The sequence below is a fragment of the Oryza sativa genome, chromosome 1 (genome assembly GCF_034140825.1).
Source record: "Oryza sativa Japonica Group chromosome 1, ASM3414082v1".
Lineage (NCBI taxonomy): Eukaryota > Viridiplantae > Streptophyta > Magnoliopsida > Poales > Poaceae > Oryza > Oryza sativa.
This window is the reverse complement of record NC_089035.1, coordinates 33,866,815-33,885,290: the sequence shown is the minus strand read 5'-3', so window position 1 is coordinate 33,885,290 and position 18,476 is coordinate 33,866,815. Positions and strand designations below refer to the sequence as shown.

Genomic DNA, 18,476 nt, shown 5'->3' with positions numbered 1-18,476 from the left:
GGAGAGCCGCGGGCGGCGGCATCGGTGCCGGGAAGGAGCGGCGCGGGCGGCGGCGTCCACGGGCGGCGGCGTCGGCACCGAGGAGGAGCGGCAGCGTTGAGGCCTTGAGGGCTGGCGGCAGCTTGGGTGGGGATTGGTGATGGGGACAAGCCAGAAGGGGATTTACTCTAGGGTTTTTAGAAGGTGATGGGCTGTTGAGTTGGGCTGGGCGCCTGGGCCTCATCTGCTCTGGCTCGTTAAGGCTCGCGAGCTGCTCGCGAGCCAGCTCGAGCTGGCTCGTTATCTCTAACGAGCTGAAATGCCAGCTCGGCTCGTTAGGAAATTCAAATGAGGCAAGGCGAGCCGAGCCGAGCCTGCCACGAGCTTCCTGTCCATCCCTAAACTAATTCAGTGAATAAGATTAAAAAAAACAGGACTAAAAATGGGTAGCGGCTGATTTCTTCCGTTAATTGTAGGCTTGGTTCGGTATGATACATTACTAACTGTATAGCCTGGTTTAGTGTAACATCCCGGCCCAGGGTTTAATAGGATTAATAGAATACTCATATCAACAAGTTGCAACTTTTTTTTCAGAAGCCGATCTCGAAATTGCAACTTCTTTTCCAGAAGCCGATCTCGAAAGAACTCTGAGATTAAGCGTGCTTGTCCTGGAGCAATTTCGGGATGGATGACGGACTGGGAAATTCTTCCCGAGTGCGCACGAGTGGGCCTGGAGCAATTTCGGGATGGGTGATCGACTGGGAAATTCTTCCTGAGTGCGCACGAGTGAGGACAAAGTGTGCAGAAAAGACTTGTGCGGGCCCAGCCTGGGAGAGGCGGGACGTTACATTTAGTTCCTCAAAAAGTTTTCCCAAAAACATCACATCGAATCTTGTATAGTTAGGGGGGAAATCGCGAGACGAATCTTTTGAGCGTAATTAGTCCATAATTAGTCATAAGTGCTACAGTTACCCACATGTACTAATGACAGATTAATTAGGCTCAAAAGATTCGTCTCACGGTTTCCAGGCGAGTTATGAGATTAGTTTTTTCATTCGAACAGGCGAGACGTTACATTTAATTAGTTCCTCAAAAATTTTTCCCAAAAACATCACATCGAATCTTTGGACACATGCATGGAGCATTAAATATAGATTAAAAAAGCTAATTGTATAGTTAAGGGGAAATCGCGAGACGAATCTTTTGAGCCTAATTAGTCCATAATTAGTCATAAGTGCTACAGTTACTCACATGTGCTAATGACAGATTAATTAGACTCAAAAGATCCGTCTCGCAATTTCCAGGCAAGTTATGAGATTAGTTTTTTCATTCATGTCCGAAAACCACTTCCGACATCCGGTCAAACATCCGATGTGACACCCGAAAATTTTCTTTTCGTGAACTAAACAGGACCGATTGTTAACAGTGAAATTTGGTAAGCCTCGAAGAGAATTATCATATTGCCAATAGTCGGATTCCTGCTATATTCGGTTAAGGAAATTAATCTATTAAAGGAAGCTTATTCAGAAGTGACCAAGTTAAAGGAGGATGCGGCATGACAAGTTATCTATTAATTAGAAATAGTTTCCTTTTATCTTTAGGAAAGTGTGTTTAGTGTCCTATAAGAACTTTATGTCTTCCTTTTATCTTTAGGAAAGTTTCTTTCTTGTCCTACAAGGACTAGTATCTCCCCATAGGTATAAATATGTACATCCAGGGTCATTGTAAACTATCTCTCGATCAATACAACTACTCTCGGCGCATCGCTAACCTCTTTTCTAAGGTTTTACTTATCAACCGGCGGAATTTGGCACATGATGCGGGGCTGCATCGGTTCAGTTCGATCTCCGGCGAAGGGGTAAGTCCTACGTTCCGCTGGCCCAGACAATTGTCTCGTCTACATTGGCATTGTTCAAGGCTGCACCACTACATTCGACCTCTTGGATTGCTCCGGTTTGGATGATATTTTTGTCTGCCTATTTATCGTATGTCTTAGTTAATCTAGTCTTAGTATTTCAATTTAGCTTTATCGGTTGTCTCTCGTTTTAGGGTTTCTGCTGGTATCAGCTAAATTGTTTTACTAGATTAGATTAGCTAAGGCATCTACCACCCTAAAAATTAGTCAATGGCTTGATTGTCTATGTATTATGTTTCTTTTCATACTTAGTGTTGCATCAGTTAAGTTTGATCTACTAAGTCGTGTTTAGAACCATAATCCCTAGCCTGCTATTTGACTGCCAATAAGGGTTTCATCGGGGTTTCAGCCGATGAGGTATCTGGACATTCCATCGGCTTACAAGGATTACATACAAGTCGGATTTAGTCGATGATAGCAGAGATTTCATCGTTTAATCTAATCTGTGGATTTTATGACATCGGACCTCCAGCCGATATATGCTTTAACCTTCGGATCGATGTTTATTTATCATATTATTATTAGCCGAATGGTTTCTACTGGATTATATTGTTGTTTTCTTGCATTATCATCAGCCGATTGCGTTTATATTGTTATTTACACCAAGCGTCAGAATCTACGTTAGAATTAGAGCCGATAGCTCAAAACCCTATCGCTATCGGTTGGTATCGACATCGGCTGGAATTAACCTATCGTCTTGTCAGCCGATCGGCTCATTGATCTGCTATTTGTATATCTTCTCAGTTACAGGGTCAAACTGACTGGCACACCCGCATCTTAGGGTCAAATTGACTAGCACACCCGCATCTCATTAACCTTTGGACCTTCACTGGAGCTAAGCAGATCTCTCAGATCAGTGTGTGTTTTTTTCATCAACACCTATGTAGCTGAAAAAGAAAATATATTGAAGGCCGGCAACTATACAAATCTACACTAGGTGTACCGAGAGCCTACAAGCTGGGAGTGCTGAAGTCCAGTACAAGTCAACACTCAACCGTTACACAAACTGCTACTGGTACACATGATTGTCCTGATTCCTCATGATGTCTCACAAGAAAAAAAAAACACGCTCTTGATTAATCCAAGAACCTTTCTATAAGCAATTAGGAATGGAGAGGCAAAAATGGATGTGGTTAATTTGTGGTGACGACGGAAGGCCACGAGTGAGTTAACTATCTCCTTCGTGCTTTTACTAAAGAGTAAAGCATCCATATCATGTTCCTTTGTACGTACTCAAGCAAATACTCAATGAAAAATTATGAGCAGATCAAACCTCGCGCGCTCTAAGGTCAAATGAGCGTAAGATTAAAAATCCTCCTGAAGTGATAACCAGCTGTAACTCGGCTCACAGTTATGCGCACCCGAGCACACATTCTATCTGTTAGTTGATCTAGTTGGGAAACCTCACCTCTCGTCTCGCAACAGACGATCGACTTCTACGCCTCCAATTTTTGTTTTGATCCTTTATGCTTGAAATGGACATATTGTTGATGGGTTTAGATCTTTGTGGGTGGATATTTCCATTTAGTGTCATAAGCAAAGAACAATATATTCATTTTGAGTAACTAATAACTAAATAAGGACATGCGGCTACGTACATCTTGATGGGGAGACTGGATTGAACTCCATGGATAAAGTTTTTCTACACCTAAATATTAGAGATCTGTTATTTACATGCGAGTCAAATATTATACGATTTTTTTTTAAATAGTAACATCAATTAGAATGACATAAGTCTATAAACAAACATATAAAACTAAATTTTGACCCTGCATTTACATGCGTGCCATCGTTATTTACATGTACAGGTACAACACAAATAATTTTTTTTTATTTTGTTTCATCGTGTGTAGATCGAATTTAGACTTGCATATTTGTATAATATCTTATTATATTATTATAATCTATCTTGTCAATATTTATAAATTTTTTATATAACTATTTAAACCACATGCATACATCTAGGTGTAGAAAAATAGTTCCTCTTAATTTCATTATTAAATAAACAGACTCTATGTAGGATAGGGAAAAAAAACTCAAGATCATGAATTGGTAATAGAAACCGAACTCAAAGGCACCAAAAGAATTGGATAAAAACTGAACGGTGCATAGGTAATTTTCATGTGGCTCACCACAAACACAAAAGCCCGGTGCTGTCAACTTCTATTAAGGAGTCAATGATCATTCTGTTTACACTGACGTACCAGCAGACCAAGCAACGATAATCTCTTCTGGTGACGTGGTCATCAATACCTTAAATTGCTACCAAAATATTTAGTTTTAAGATAGGGTCAAAACTCACAATATTGGGACATGCTAATGGTATATTGCTAAGATGTTGTTATCTCCCCATCCCAGATGTTTGTCTCCTCTTTGCTAACTTCATCAGAAGATAAACATATCACTGAGTGAATTAGTAGAGCATAATCAGATAGTTCATTTTTTTTCAGATTGTTTATCGGATATTGAAATAGATTATTTGCTTCACTCTTCCAAAAAGAAAAAAACGTTTTCTTAAAAACTTTCTATTGCAATACTAAGATCACATATTTTCTACTGCAATACTAATTAAGATCACTTGTTTTAAGTTCTTTGTCAAATTCATTTACTACAATATTTAATTTAACTCTATAATTAAGTACTACCTCTGTCCCGAAATATAACAACTTTTGTCTATAAATCTGGACACATATTTATCCAAAATCATAACTAAAACTTTTGGCTATGAATTTGGTTTATATTTTGGGACGGAGGGAGTAGATAATTCATTGGATAATTAATCAAACACAGCATATTAACATGAGGAATTAAAGAAAATTCCTTCTCAACGTGGAGACGGACAAAGAGAAAAGTAAGAGACCCTGATGACCATTATATAGCTCCCCTGTTTGGTCCCATCCCAAAGGTCAGCCTCCCTCCCTCCCCTCACACAAGTCTTGCAAGTAGTCTCTTGATGCTACAGCCCATATCACCCTGTACCCTTCATATATACCCAGATTCCTTCTCCCCACCTTTCCCCCTCGTTCCATCCAACCTACTGCCGCCGCTGCACCTCAAAGCAAAACAACATCGCAAACAAAGAGACATACAGGGCGAGATCGATCCATCTCGATTCCGCCCTTCTTCGCCGCCATGGCCGACGAGTGGTGGAGTGCGTCTCAGAGGAGCCACGGCACGTCGGCGTGCTCCGCGGCGCCGTCGCCGCTCACAGCTGACAGGGTCTCCTGCGGCTGGACGTCCCCCGCCGCCGCTGCCGCCGCCGAGTCGACGAGCTCCATAACGTTCCAGGACCCCAGCAGGAGCAGCGCCGCTCATCATCAGCCTCTGTCCGATGCCGCTTCCTCTCTTGGCGATCCCCACATGGTGGACTGGACGCAGGCCTTCCTGTAAGTTAGCTTCCGTCTTCATCTGATCATCCACATCGATCGATCCATACAAGCGTGTGTGTGTCTGACACTCCCCGTTGCATGAGTTGTGTCAGGAGCGGGAGAAGCGACGCTAGCTTTCAGGCCGTGCTCCAGGACGACATGGCGGCATCCACGAGACCGTTCCGAGCCCAGCCGACGGCGGCCGACGAGGCCGTGATGACCAATCCATTCAGGGACATGGGCGTGGGCCAAGGCCTGCTCCTCGATCAGGCGTCGGCGCCGTTGCACGGCCTGTCGTTCGACGCCGGGGAGCCAGCAGTGGCGCCGGCGACGCATAGCATCACGACGTCGTTCGGGGATTACCAGCACTCGGCAAGCTACGACGCCGCGGCGGCGGTGATGCAGTTCTCGCAGACGCCGAGGGCGCCCTCGTTGCCGGCGGCTGCCCAGATGCAGTTCTTGTCCGGCAGCTACCAGCTGCCTTTCGGCGGTGCGCCGCCGCTGCCGTCGCAGCTTCTCTTGCAGGCCATGCAGCCCAAGCCTAGCTGCAGCTCTAACGCTAACACCCTCCTGGCGAAGGTAAATTATAGACGTACATGCATAGCACATCAACTAGCTAGCTAGTGGCAGGCAGCTAGCTAGCCATTGCCACCTAGGGTTTCGTCAAGAAATAGACTTATATGCCCAGCTTCTTGTACAGTCAAATTCCGGGTCGGCTCAACAAATCTGCTCCTCGGAGGGCAGGAAGAGCGTCTCCGACTCGCCGGCGGCAGCGAAGAGGCCACGGATCGAGGTGCCGTCGCCGTTGCCGACGTTCAAGGTGAGGAGGCCCGGCGTGATATGATACAATCAGATGTTCTCGATCAACTTCTCCTTTTTGATCCTTTCGAAGCTCTCATCTCTTTTTGTTGCTGCTTTGATGACTATTGATATTTCTGTGCAAGCATCGATGGATGATGGCTTTTGGATTGCTAAAAAAATTTTCTCCTTTCCTGCTTGCTTTTGCGATGCAGGTGAGGAAAGAGAAGCTAGGGGACAGAATCACTGCGCTCCAGCAACTAGTCTCGCCTTTTGGAAAGGTACAGGTTCTTTCTGTAATCAATTTCCTCTCCGTTCCAATTACCGGAGAGGAGAACAAAGTTCTCTTGTACTAGAACTCTCACATCTCCGATGACAATGATCTAACTTATCGCATTTGATATGGTCGTACTTTAATTAGACTGATACCGCATCGGTTCTTCACGAGGCCATCGAATACATCAAGTTCCTTCACGAACAAGTTGCGGTGAGTGTTCAAAATGACATTGTCTGCACTCCTTAACTAACACATTTCCCATCGCTAATATTCACTGAATCGAACAAACTGCAGTCTTTGAGCTCTCCGTACTTGAAGAATGGGAACCCATTGCAGCACTTCCAGCAGAAGGTATACTTAATTTTCACTCTGTTTATCCCTAGCTAGTACTTGTTAATCTTATGTACTTATTGGTTGCATATGTTCATGGCATTTTTGCTCCTAATTAATTAGGGTTCTGAGAGCACGAAGGACGCAGAGCAGCCGAAGCCGGATCTGCGCAGCCGAGGCCTGTGCCTTGTGCCGGTGGCAAGCACTTATACGGTGGCGAGCGAGACGGTGCCGGAGTTCTGGCACCCAACATTCGGAGGCACGTTTAGGTAGATATAGGTATTAGTTTAGTAATTTACACCTGCTAAGCAATGTGTACATTGTCCCCGGAATGGATTACGAAACAAACACACAATGTTGAAGCTAAAGCAAAGCCATGTGTGTTGCTAAATCAGACGCAATTTTAGTAGCTAACTAGACTCGGAAGAAAAGCAATTGGATAATCATTCAAGCAATGAAGCAATCAAAGGATGTCTTTGAAAGGAAAAGAGCTAGGGAGAGATGATAATAGGGGTCGATTCTTCAAAGACAGGCTAACATAAATGCATATAATATATACAAAATGCTGGGAAAGTTGCAAGGCTAGCTGTCTATGGGGCATTAGGGCATCTAACACGACTCATGTATACGCAACTTTAATTTGCAAAGGAATAATGCTGTAGTAACGCTGTTTATATATAAACAGGTTGGTTTCTGATCAGTGTGGAATGGTTGGGGCAGGTGCTAATTAACATTTATGATGCAAGAAAGATCGATGCAGATGACTGACAATATAGTCATCATGAACATAATTGGTGTTAATCTGTAGCATAAACCGTCTTTAATTAAACAATGATATACTCCCTCCGTTTCACAATGTAAGTCATTCTAGCATTTCCCACATTCATATTGATGTTAGATTCATTAACATCAATATGAATGATTCATTAACATCAATATGAATGTTGGAAATGCTAGAATGACTTACATTGTGAAACGGAGGAAAATTCATTAACATCAATATGAATGTGGGAAATGCTAGAATGACTTACATTGTGAAACGGAGGAAGTAGTATGTTGGATATGGGAAGAACGAGAAGAAAGCTTAAGTACATATTAGTTCGAATATTTATATTCATATTTATTTAAGAAATATAGTTTAGCTGTGTACTTTTCAACTTGCAATAATAATAACATCTATGCATATGGTGTATACTGGTTATCTCTTAATTATGAGAAATATCTGATCGAAACACACAATATATTTTTTATGAATCATTCTTCTATGCAGAGAGACACTTGTTATCTCACTGATAATCTTCAAAACCCAACATCTTAACTATAGCTAGCTAGCTTGTCAATGAGGTAGATACAATTTTCCTGAAAAGAGCTGTATTGATCGATCATAATTGGTATATATGTATAAATCAGTATCATGTCAGTGCATTGCATCGACTCGCTGGATTACAAGTAAATATAAATTAATAAAGTCTTAAGTACAAAATATAATACATACATAATTAACTAATCTAAGATTGTGTTATCGACAAATTGGATTGTGAATGAAATTGAGTCTATGACCATTATTTGAGCGGACAATGCAAACTAAAGAATAAATATTACAAAGTTGATGAGTTGGTTTAAAAAAGTATCAACAAATGTCCATGAAGAAAGTTTTTGCAAACAAGTATATTGTTTAATAACTTAGGACAATATGTAGATTATAATCTACTGAGAATACGCCAACTTATATAAATAATTATATGAGACAAAATGATCACCTCTATGTACTTATATGTAAATGTGCAATAATTCTATATGAAGTCTCATAACATGTGCAATAAGGTGATATAAGCGGGTTGTAGACTTGTAGTACGTTGTAGCCTCTTAGAGTTATGTTAAGTTAGAGAGGAAAATAGAAGAGATAAGAAAATCGCGCGATTTATAGCTGCAACATGAACTTTAAAAAAATACTAAAAATATTTATTAAAAAAGGTTGATGACCCAAATATTAATGGTGTATGTGTATATGGGTAGACCGTTAGATTAGTTATTGATATGAATAGATATAGCCAACAGCTAGCTGTAGTATTAGGCTTACCTTTAAAAGATTTATTTTTGAGATAATTGAAGTAGCATTGCCCAAACCTTTATATCAAGAGAAATTTTATAGTTCTTGATGAGTAGTAAAAGGTATAAAAACTTTTGAACATTTTTACAGTCTTTGAGGAGGTATCATGAGGTATATATATATATATATATATATATATATATATATATATATATATATATATATATATATATATATATATATATATATATATATATATATATATATATATATATATATATATATATATATATATATATATATATATATATATATATATATATCACTTTTTCTATTGTAAATTTGGTAACTTTTAGTACCTAGATACTAGCTAGGAGGTACCAAATTTTGCACTAAATTTTTGTATCTCATGATACCTCCTCAAGAATTGTAAAATTGCTCAAAACTTTTAGTGCAAATTTGGTACCTCAAAGTTCAGAAATACCAAACTTTACACTAGAAAATATGGTAACTTACAGTACATACTTAAGAACAATACTAAAAATCACTCATATATCAACTGTACATATACAAGCATTTGTGGTCCTTATACATGTACCAAAACAAACCAAAATTACAACATAAACAGTACCAACTTTTCGTACTAGTTTCAATTAGTGGTACTGGTATCCCTTGGTTTTCATTTGAAGGATGTTAACAAGGACTGGCAACACTATACTGCATAAATGATGGCATGACGCTAATTAACCAAATCAAGGGGTCGGATTTCGTTCCAAACTACCATATTGCCTATATCGATTGATCTATACGTTAGCACAGCTGCACGGGCATGATCCCATGTTTATTCATGTGGATGGAACTGCTTCTTTATCAGAGGAGAAAATTTCACGATTGAGCTAGTTTCATTCGTATACCAGAGAACCAGAACGTACAGTAGTAGTCTAGCCGTCTAGTAGCAAAGATATGCACGCGCGCGCAATTGCTAGCTTGCAGTTGCAGCAGCCAAATTTCTGAAACGTAGCACGCCATCGATGAGGTTAAACATAGCAGAAGCCTGGAACTGACAGAGGCGCTACCAGTCTCTGAATATATATATAGCTTCTTTTCCATGAAAAGGGGGGAAAAACGGTGGTAACGCTAGCTACTAGCGAGAGTAACGTGCGATCGATTCCGCCGCTAGCAGACGAGCTCGCAGTGCGAAAGTGGGCCTATTCCTCATCATCCAGGGGAGGGGGGGTGATCTCCCGGTTGTCTGCGGCCGCGTGAGCCCGCCTGCTCCTCTGACGACTCGACCATGTCTGCCACTCTCCCTGCACTGTCCTCGCGGACCATACCTAGCTTACTGGCTGGACCATGTGCGATTGGGCGTGGGCATGGCTGTAGCGGTGCGCGTGCCTGCGCGCGCGCGTCTCAGGCCGGTACACGGCGGCGCGGGCGCGCGCCGGCCAGCGCCCAGTGGCCAATCCACGTAGCGGGCAGGGCACTCATCCAAAACCGAGTCGCAGCCGGCGGCCTACGTACGGGACTACGCTGATCGTAGGGAGGAGGCGGCGAAGGTGCCCTTTTTCCTTTTAGCATTACGCGTTATCACTTCTACTCCACTACACTCTACAGTAATCAGTAGGACTACAGGCTATAGGTCTCGCCGATCTCATCTCCTGTGTAGAGGAATGCAGGCTAAAAGCGCTCGCCGATCTCATCTCAACGTCAAGGTGACGTGAGGTCAGTGTCATCTTCGACTTGGATCATGATGGGCCTCCATCGACTATCGAAGCTCAGTTCAAGGCTCACGCGCGACCAGTCTGGGCTGTGGGGACAAAAGGTCACGAGTTCTGTTATAAGGCCCATAAGCAACTGCTGCGATCGAGCCCAATAGTACATCAGCGAGACAACGACTTCCTGTCGTGCCAATGGTCGCCGACGCCGCCGACGAACGGGTGGCCACCGCCGGCAGGTGCACTGCTGTACACGGGCATCCCCCGGATCGGCCGCGCCGCCTCCGCGGCGCAGTCCATCGGGAGTGTCGACAGAGTCACGAGCATATACGCAAGCCACCACAACAACACATCGCCCGTCGTGGAACAGAAGAGGAAGATGTAAGAGGAGGTGAGGAAGAAGATAGATGGAGAAAGCCCCTAACAAGTAGAGCCCACAAGCTAACTCAATTAATTAATGGGATCAAAGCTACCACGTCAATCGAAATCACCTCTCAAATCATTTGTATCGGTTTTCGAGATGGGACAGACATTATGCCTAGTTTTGCAGACGAGGAAGCGATTCAATCAGAAGTAAAAGTTGAGGTTGGCAAAATAGACTTATCCTTTTCATCATGGTAGTCAGTTACTCACTCCTATTCCAGAGCGGCAGATGCTGCAATTAGCTTCGCAAAAGAAAAGGCAGGAATGACGGAATGGCAACCAAGAGATCTCCCCGTACAATAATCAATATATATCATGGGGGAACCAATAATACAATAACAGAACTTACTCCAAATTACAACCAGCTGACCAAAGCGTAGAACAGAATCATATCATGCGTACGGCAATGAGAAGTTCCAGGGAGAAGCCACATAGCATCGAGAAACACCACAAAAGAAGAGACCAAGCTATTGACTGTATGTCGGTATGGTTTGGAGCTGTATGAAATGCCTCACGATGTTGTGCGTAGGGACACGCACACGCCCAATTGAATTTGCCCAATGGAGATCTCAAGCGGACCCCTTGAGCTTCTTCGCGATGCCTGCGAAGTACTTCCCCTGGTGGAAGGCGTGCTCCAGCTCCATTTCCGTCGGCCACCTCGAGCCGTCGGCGGCAAAGGTGCCGGCGCCGTACGGGCTGCCCCCCTGAACTTCTCCCATGTTAAACATCTTGGCACCGAAGGTGTACCCGACCGGGACGAACACCATGCCGTGGTGAGTCAACTGAGTTATTGCTGTCAACCTAGGGATAGTTACGACAAAATCAAACGCGGTGGTGTGATCAGCTATGTTCTTTCGCTTCGGATATTGGTTGTGTTTGTTCATTGCAAATATGGAGAACTGCACTTACGGTGTAGTCTCCTGACCACCGCCCTGGGTACCAGTGCTGAAGAAGATGCCGGCGGGCTTGCCTGCAAGGCTCTGCTCACTCCACAGGCCACCGGTTGCATCAAAGAATGCTTTCATCTGCGCAGCCATCATGCCAAACCTTGTAGGGAACCCAAACAGGATTCCATCAGCCTCAGTAAGTTCTTGTGGTGTGATCGTTGGCACATCTGGCTTAGGAGGCGCGCCCATCTTTCCAAGTACTTCCTCATGGAGAGTTTCAGGAACCTTGCAGAATGATAAGAGACACATATGAGAAAAAATAGTAGCTGCAAGCGAGACAGTTGCTTCGCTAGGAATTGGAGGCCCCGGTGCAAAATACATAATAGGACCATAAAATTTTAAAAATACACTACAAAACAAGTACTAGTGAAAACTGTGGCAGTGGCTTGGAGTTGGACGTTGCCCTAGCAACATCCGACATCGTAAATAAAAGGAAGAGCCAAAAAGACAACGATCAATAGAAACAAAACAGACTGCTGCTTTATTTTTTCCCTGTGTAGTTAGTTTTTATTTTTCCCCCTATTGATTTGCTTAGATAATTAGTAGTACTAACATATTTGGAGGCCCTGAACAGGTGCACACCTTGCACCTGGAAATCAACGGCCCTAAAGTGAGAATATAACATGTCACTTCATGATAAGCGTTATAATGTTATACTACCTCTGTTTTTTAATAGATGACGCCGTTGACTTTTTCTCACATGTTTGACCATTCGTCTTATTCAAAAATTTTATGCAAATGTATATGATATAAATCACATTTAAAGTACTATGCGTGATAAAACAACTCATAACAAAATAAATTATAATTACGTAAATTTTTTTGAATAAGACGAATGGTTAAACATGTGAAAAAAAGTCAACGGCGTTATTTATTAAAAAACGGAGGGAGTACTATTTTAAACATTTTAGTGGAGGCAAAAATTAGCTTGACCAGTGCCAACGGCCTCAACAAAACTTAATATGGGGATGTTACATTACAAAATAACTGGGGCAAACCTGCCATATTTTAGCCTCAACACCTTCAATAGATGAAGCACCCTTCTTGATCTCTTCAGCTAGTTTAGCAACATGTCCATACATAGAGTAGTACCTGTGGAAATAAATTATACCGTGTAATTATGCAAGTAGAAAAATATAGTAGTCCTTTTCCAACAGATATATAATGAAAGACATCCACAGCGTCAACTGTGTGATCTGTCATGTGACAATAAAAAGGTCCCCGTGTTTATACATCATAATGGCATATCATTCAACTACTTAGTACGGTTAGCTTCATGACTTTGGCTTAATTTGCATGTGAAATAAATAGTTAATGTCTTTGCATAATTGCATTAATATGCCATAGCAGCCAAGCACAGTTTCGAGTTTAACGGGAGCCTGATGACAAGAAAGAAAAAATAAGTTTTAATCTCTCTTCTTAATTCTAGAAGAAAATATTAGTTTTACACCACTTTCAAATTACGTCTACTTCTAGAAGAGATGGCTTACACATAGTAAGCCCACAAAACAGTACATTTAGCTAAGAACCTTAAAATGAACGTGTATATATTGTTAAGTTGCTTCTAGCTTTCTTTTCAAGGAGTAAGTGTGCATTAAAATATCAACCTCCTTCAATCAACCAATTATTCATTGTTTTGGTAGTTAAGGAGTCCCACTCAGCAGAGCAACAAAAAAAATCAAGCTCAAAACCTGCATTAGGCGGTGCTATAAGTATTCGCTATCTGCCTGAATTATTTAACAAACATCTTGAGATTGGAAGGATACATGACATAGTGAAAAGGATCAATCTGACTTGAACAAATTTGTTTTGCAATTAAAATGTGGTCCATGAACAAATATAGAACGGCCGAAGATATCACTTTAATTCAATTCATCTAAGTGTGGCATCATTCTATACCATTTCTATTTAAGTCCAGCATGAAACAGAAGCAAGTGCCAAAGCACCCTCAAATATCCAGAAGCCCTACATAATTTCCTGCTTCTCATTTTAATACTACACACAATTAGTTTTTTCCTGAGCATATAAATAAATGAGTCTCCTAGGTTGCAGAGCACATAAAAGATACATATTGTTGGTACAGCACTCGGAAGAAACAGCGCTAGCATATACTAATGTACCATATATGCTATCACGGCAATAGTGGATTTCTGGTGGGAAACCCACATCATAAAAAAAAAAAGAGAAGAGAGTCATCCACATAAATTGCAGTTTTCCACAAAGAAAAGGAAAAGAGCATTTCACATGATGTGTAACAAATTAAAAAGCTGCAAATCAACATAATGTGACATCAGCGATGACATGTAAAGAAAAGCATCTCAAGAATGGAAGAATTTTATCTTCTGGTTGCCAATACAAGACATTTCATCTACAGTCTGTATCTGTTCACAAAAAAAAAACTTTAAAATAAGCCATTTTCACAACTCTATGAGTATATTACTTTGAGCTCAATCTAATAGAGACAGGTGTACATGATGTAAAAGATGACTCGAGTTGATAAATAAATCAGGCAAGGATTTTCCTTTTCAATATCCTAATATAGAGTTAAAAGAATGTCTCTGGATGCACCGAGCCACCGATGCTACAGAACTTCAGAAGCTAACCTAATAATGACACTGATTTCATTATGGGAGCCAATTAGCCGAGTTGATTAAATTGGGAGAGAACCGCACAGGTGTGCATAAAAAAGGGAAGAAAAGAGGGGCACAATTAGCGCCGGAGCCCACCACTATTTGGCCCCATTGAGGCATCAATTCCATCGAGGACCAAAACCTAACATCATGATTGAGACCCTGACAGCCAAATTCAACAGTGGAGTACTAAAAGTCCAAATTTCCCCCGACTTATTTACTCCCTCTCGCGATCAAATCATCTGTACGTATTGACTGGCTACCTCGAATCACTTGCGCCCACATGTTTATCTTATCTAAGAACACAGCGATGACAACCAACGCCCCGCGGCATCCAAATGACTAGGAATCGAGACTACTTCATCTTGAGAGTTCTTCAACCATAACTTTGCGATTGTTTGTAATCTTAGGAGAAGGATACTCTAAATATAGACTAAAGGGAAATCAATTTTCTCTTAAAGAGGACAGGAATTTGACGATGCGAGCAGTAATAATAACGTTTGAATCTGTACAGTAATTACAAGAAAGACTGTGGCGAGGATGCTTACACGACATAGACCTTCACCGCCATTGGGAACCCTCCGGAGCTCCTGGGGCTGGAGATCTGGGGAGGGGATGAGCAGAGGAGGGAAAGAAAGGCGTGTATACTGAACTGGAGTTCCTGGCCTTCTCTCCCTATTTATAGGCGAGGCTGTTGTTTTTGTTTGACCTTCAGTTATTGAAACTGGATTCCCTCTCTCTCCTTTTTCCTTTTCTTTTTCTTTTTTTCTTTTTTCTTTTTTTCCCCTCTTTTCATACAGAAATTCCCCTACTTGTTTTTTTTCTATGCCAGTGGTCAACAGTATTGGTTGGTCTCTTATGTCAAAAATATCGAATGATTTTTCATCCCCGCAACAGTGACAAAGGAGGTGGGTATGAATATTATTAAGGATTTAAATTCTATGAAAATAATATTTATGAGAAATGTCCAAGGGTCTTCTAGCTAGCTTCATAAGTTGGTGGTCTAGTTGACCTGAGTTTAAAGTCTCACCCTTTCTATTTATTTGATATTAGGTATTTTCCTAATATTCATGTTTTTTAAATAATATTTTCTTTCCTAATATTCACTTTTCTTTAAATAATATTTATAGAGTCCTCTCGAAAATCCCATGAAAAGGCACAAAGGATGTACCATAGAAATTTTGGAGGAAAATAAATGTGAGGTATTATCTCGTATTTTCTCTTCTTGTGTTTTAAATTGCCGTACTATCTTGTGTGTCATTTATATGGTATTCTTTTCTATTTTCTTGTATTTATATTAACATGGATATTTAGGGGAGATCTTAATTATGTATTTTACCCATTTCCACGTTTTGTTATCCTGCCTTCACAAGGAGTCCCAGACCCACTGCTCGTTATCACTATAAAAATTGTGTAACCCACCTATGTAATATTCTACTACCTCCTTCTTAAAATATGATAATTTTTAATTATATATCTAGACATACTCTTATCCAAATATATAACTAGAAGTAATTATATTTGGAACAAATTGAGTAGTCACTAGCCTAGATATTTATAAGAGTATTCGATGTACAAGATATCTAGATATATTGCTAAGAAGTTATTATATTTTTGAATGGATTACAACCTCATCTTTTCGCTTATACTTATAAGCCAAAAAAATTTGAATTTTTAATCTTAAATTTGGAGTTGATTTTAGGGTTTTCCATTGTAGTTTATTTTTCAGCTATTGATTTTAGATCACTAAGAACACGTATATAAATGTGTTATTCACAAATTATTTTTCATTTGCAAATATGTGAATAAGCCAAACGATATAGTTGTTGAGTAATCACTAGCCTATATATTTATAAGATTATCTGGTGTATAAGATATATTAATTCTGCTTTTACCTAGCAATTCTAGTAATCCTGCTTCTAAAATAGGCCCAAACCCACTTAATTTTTAATGACCATGCAATTGGCTAAGTTCTAACTTCCAACTCCAAACAATATATTTCTTGTTTTCTGTTAGTACGTTTTCTAAACCGTTAAATGATAAATGATACATTTTATTTAAAAGTTTCTAGAAAAATCAAATAAATGAAATTTTAAATTTGTAATAATTAATTATACAATAATGACATATCTCTTTTTACGTGCCAGCTAAATAAAAAAAGAAATGCCGAAACTAACGGGCCCTGTGTTTATAACCCACCTATCTATCTAGCCACCGGCCTGCCGCATCAATTATCTTCGCCAACCCTATATCTAATTGGAAATTGCTTGACAGTAGATACATAACAATCCAGTCAAAAAGGTTCTTGCCCCATGGTGAGCTTATTTGACAACTAGTGCCATTTGTTTTGCGTTGGCTGCCGTCGAAAGTTCAAACATATGCGTATCCTAATGATGTTCCGTATTTTGTTAGAGGATATAGGTTAAATATTGGAGAATGCTACATGATTTAGATTGAAATATTATAAAAATGATTTAAAAATGATGATTTAGCGTGTACATGTTTAGTTTTATAATGAAAAAAATTATAGATATAATTACCGTATGCTTGCATGTCAAGATTTGTGTGTTTAATAAGTTGTTGTGATATGTTTACATGTAGATTTTAAGAGTGCTAATAAATACTATATTTGTTTATTGAGCTTTATATATTTAATGAGCAAATTTTTTTATAGAAAGAAGAGATGCGTTGTCTTTCGTCCCCGTGGCAAACTGGCCAAGTTCACACATTGATAACTAGTAGTCCGTGCATACGTATGGAACAGCAAGGCCTGACGAATTCGGCATCCCAAATAACGTAACCTTCGATTCTCCTTTACGTCGATCTGCAGGTGTGCGTTTATCGATCCATGGCTGCGACTGTCGGACCGTGAGCCGTTTGAGTGGTCGTTGTCTCGTTCTCGTGCACTGGGAGCACCTGTGGCCAAAAGCTTCGCGTACATTACTTGCTCAAGCCGGCAGAGCCCGTATTCGTTGTTGATTTCTCAATTAATTTCCGTTGCAGTTTTCTACAATTTGACAATTTTTGGCGGATGTCATGCGGTTGTTGGCGTCGTTTGATACGACAATACGCTGATGTCCTTTCCTTCACGCGTGTATAAAACTCCCATCTTCTTTTTGGCTCTATTGTCAGCTTTCTCACCTCATATGAACAATAAGCTGGTTTTTGAAGAAGCTAAATTATCGGTCTGACTTCTGAGGTGAGGAGAGCCCCGGAACTTTGATCCAGTTCCGAGGAAAGATGTAGAAGCTTTGCGTGATGTAGAGTAGAACGTTGACAGCTCTACGCCAACCAACCAACAAATACGTCTTTAAACCATTTAAGGTTCTGTCTGAAATAAATAGCTAATTGGAGAAATTAGATCAGGGTCAAATACAAATGCATTAGTCCGATTCTCCTGATTAAAAATTCCAAAGTTTCTTTGTCCGTGTCCATGCTGACCATGCATCTTCTTCCATTTGGCCGATCATTCGAGGCTGGAGGGAGTCGGTGAAGAAGGCGCCAGCGATCGAAGAGAAGCCTCGCGGCGACGTTACCTGTAACATCACGGCGACGTTGGTGCAGAGAGATTTTTTTATCACTGATCAATGGGGCCGCCGTGGTTTGACAGAGGAATGTCTATGGTTGTGTTTAGTTCTACGTTAAAATTGGAAGTTTTAAAAAAATTAAAATGATGTGACAGAAAAGTTGAAAGTTTGTGTATGTAGGAAAGTTCGATGTTACGGAAAAGTTGGAAGTTTGAAGAAAAAAGTTAGAATCTAAACAGGGCCTATATCAGTAGCTAGAAGGACAGCACCAAATGCGTCCCAAACAGTGGCAGAGCTAGAATGTGCTCAAAAGTAGGATTAAACTAGTATAATCTACGAGCCATTTTGGATTGATGACAAAATGTGCCATACCAATTTTTTGGTAGTTTGAATTGTAAATATGATGGTTTGATTTGGAGCCAAGTGAATGGTAATGCCCATGCTTAATTTGGTATAATTCTAAAACTTTCTTCACCATTACACAAAATTTGACTCTCAGTTGGTATCAATCCAAACC

The 18,476-nt window shown here is 40.6% G+C and overlaps 2 protein-coding genes across 2 annotated transcripts; one reads left to right on the top strand and one right to left on the bottom strand.

Annotated features, from left to right (window-relative positions):
- The first annotated feature begins 4,811 nt into the window (after positions 1–4,811).
- Positions 4,812–7,367, top strand: LOC4327040 (transcription factor bHLH123). Its single transcript, XM_015777960.3, has 7 exons — positions 4,812–5,280; positions 5,376–5,841; positions 5,963–6,082; positions 6,276–6,341; positions 6,482–6,547; positions 6,632–6,688; positions 6,791–7,367. Exons 1-7 carry the CDS (start codon positions 5,027–5,029, stop codon positions 6,938–6,940), a joined length of 1,179 nt encoding a protein of 392 aa, XP_015633446.1. The 5' UTR covers positions 4,812–5,026; the 3' UTR covers positions 6,941–7,367.
- A 3,761-nt stretch (positions 7,368–11,128) lies between these two features.
- LOC4327039 (NAD(P)H dehydrogenase (quinone) FQR1) lies at positions 11,129–15,086 on the bottom strand. Its single transcript, XM_015766024.3, has 4 exons — positions 14,981–15,086; positions 12,801–12,894; positions 11,765–12,027; positions 11,129–11,656 (listed from the first exon to the last, which is right to left on the bottom strand). Exons 1-4 carry the CDS (start codon positions 15,001–15,003, stop codon positions 11,425–11,427), a joined length of 612 nt encoding a protein of 203 aa, XP_015621510.1. The 5' UTR covers positions 15,004–15,086; the 3' UTR covers positions 11,129–11,424.
- Positions 15,087–18,476: the final 3,390 nt, after the last annotated feature.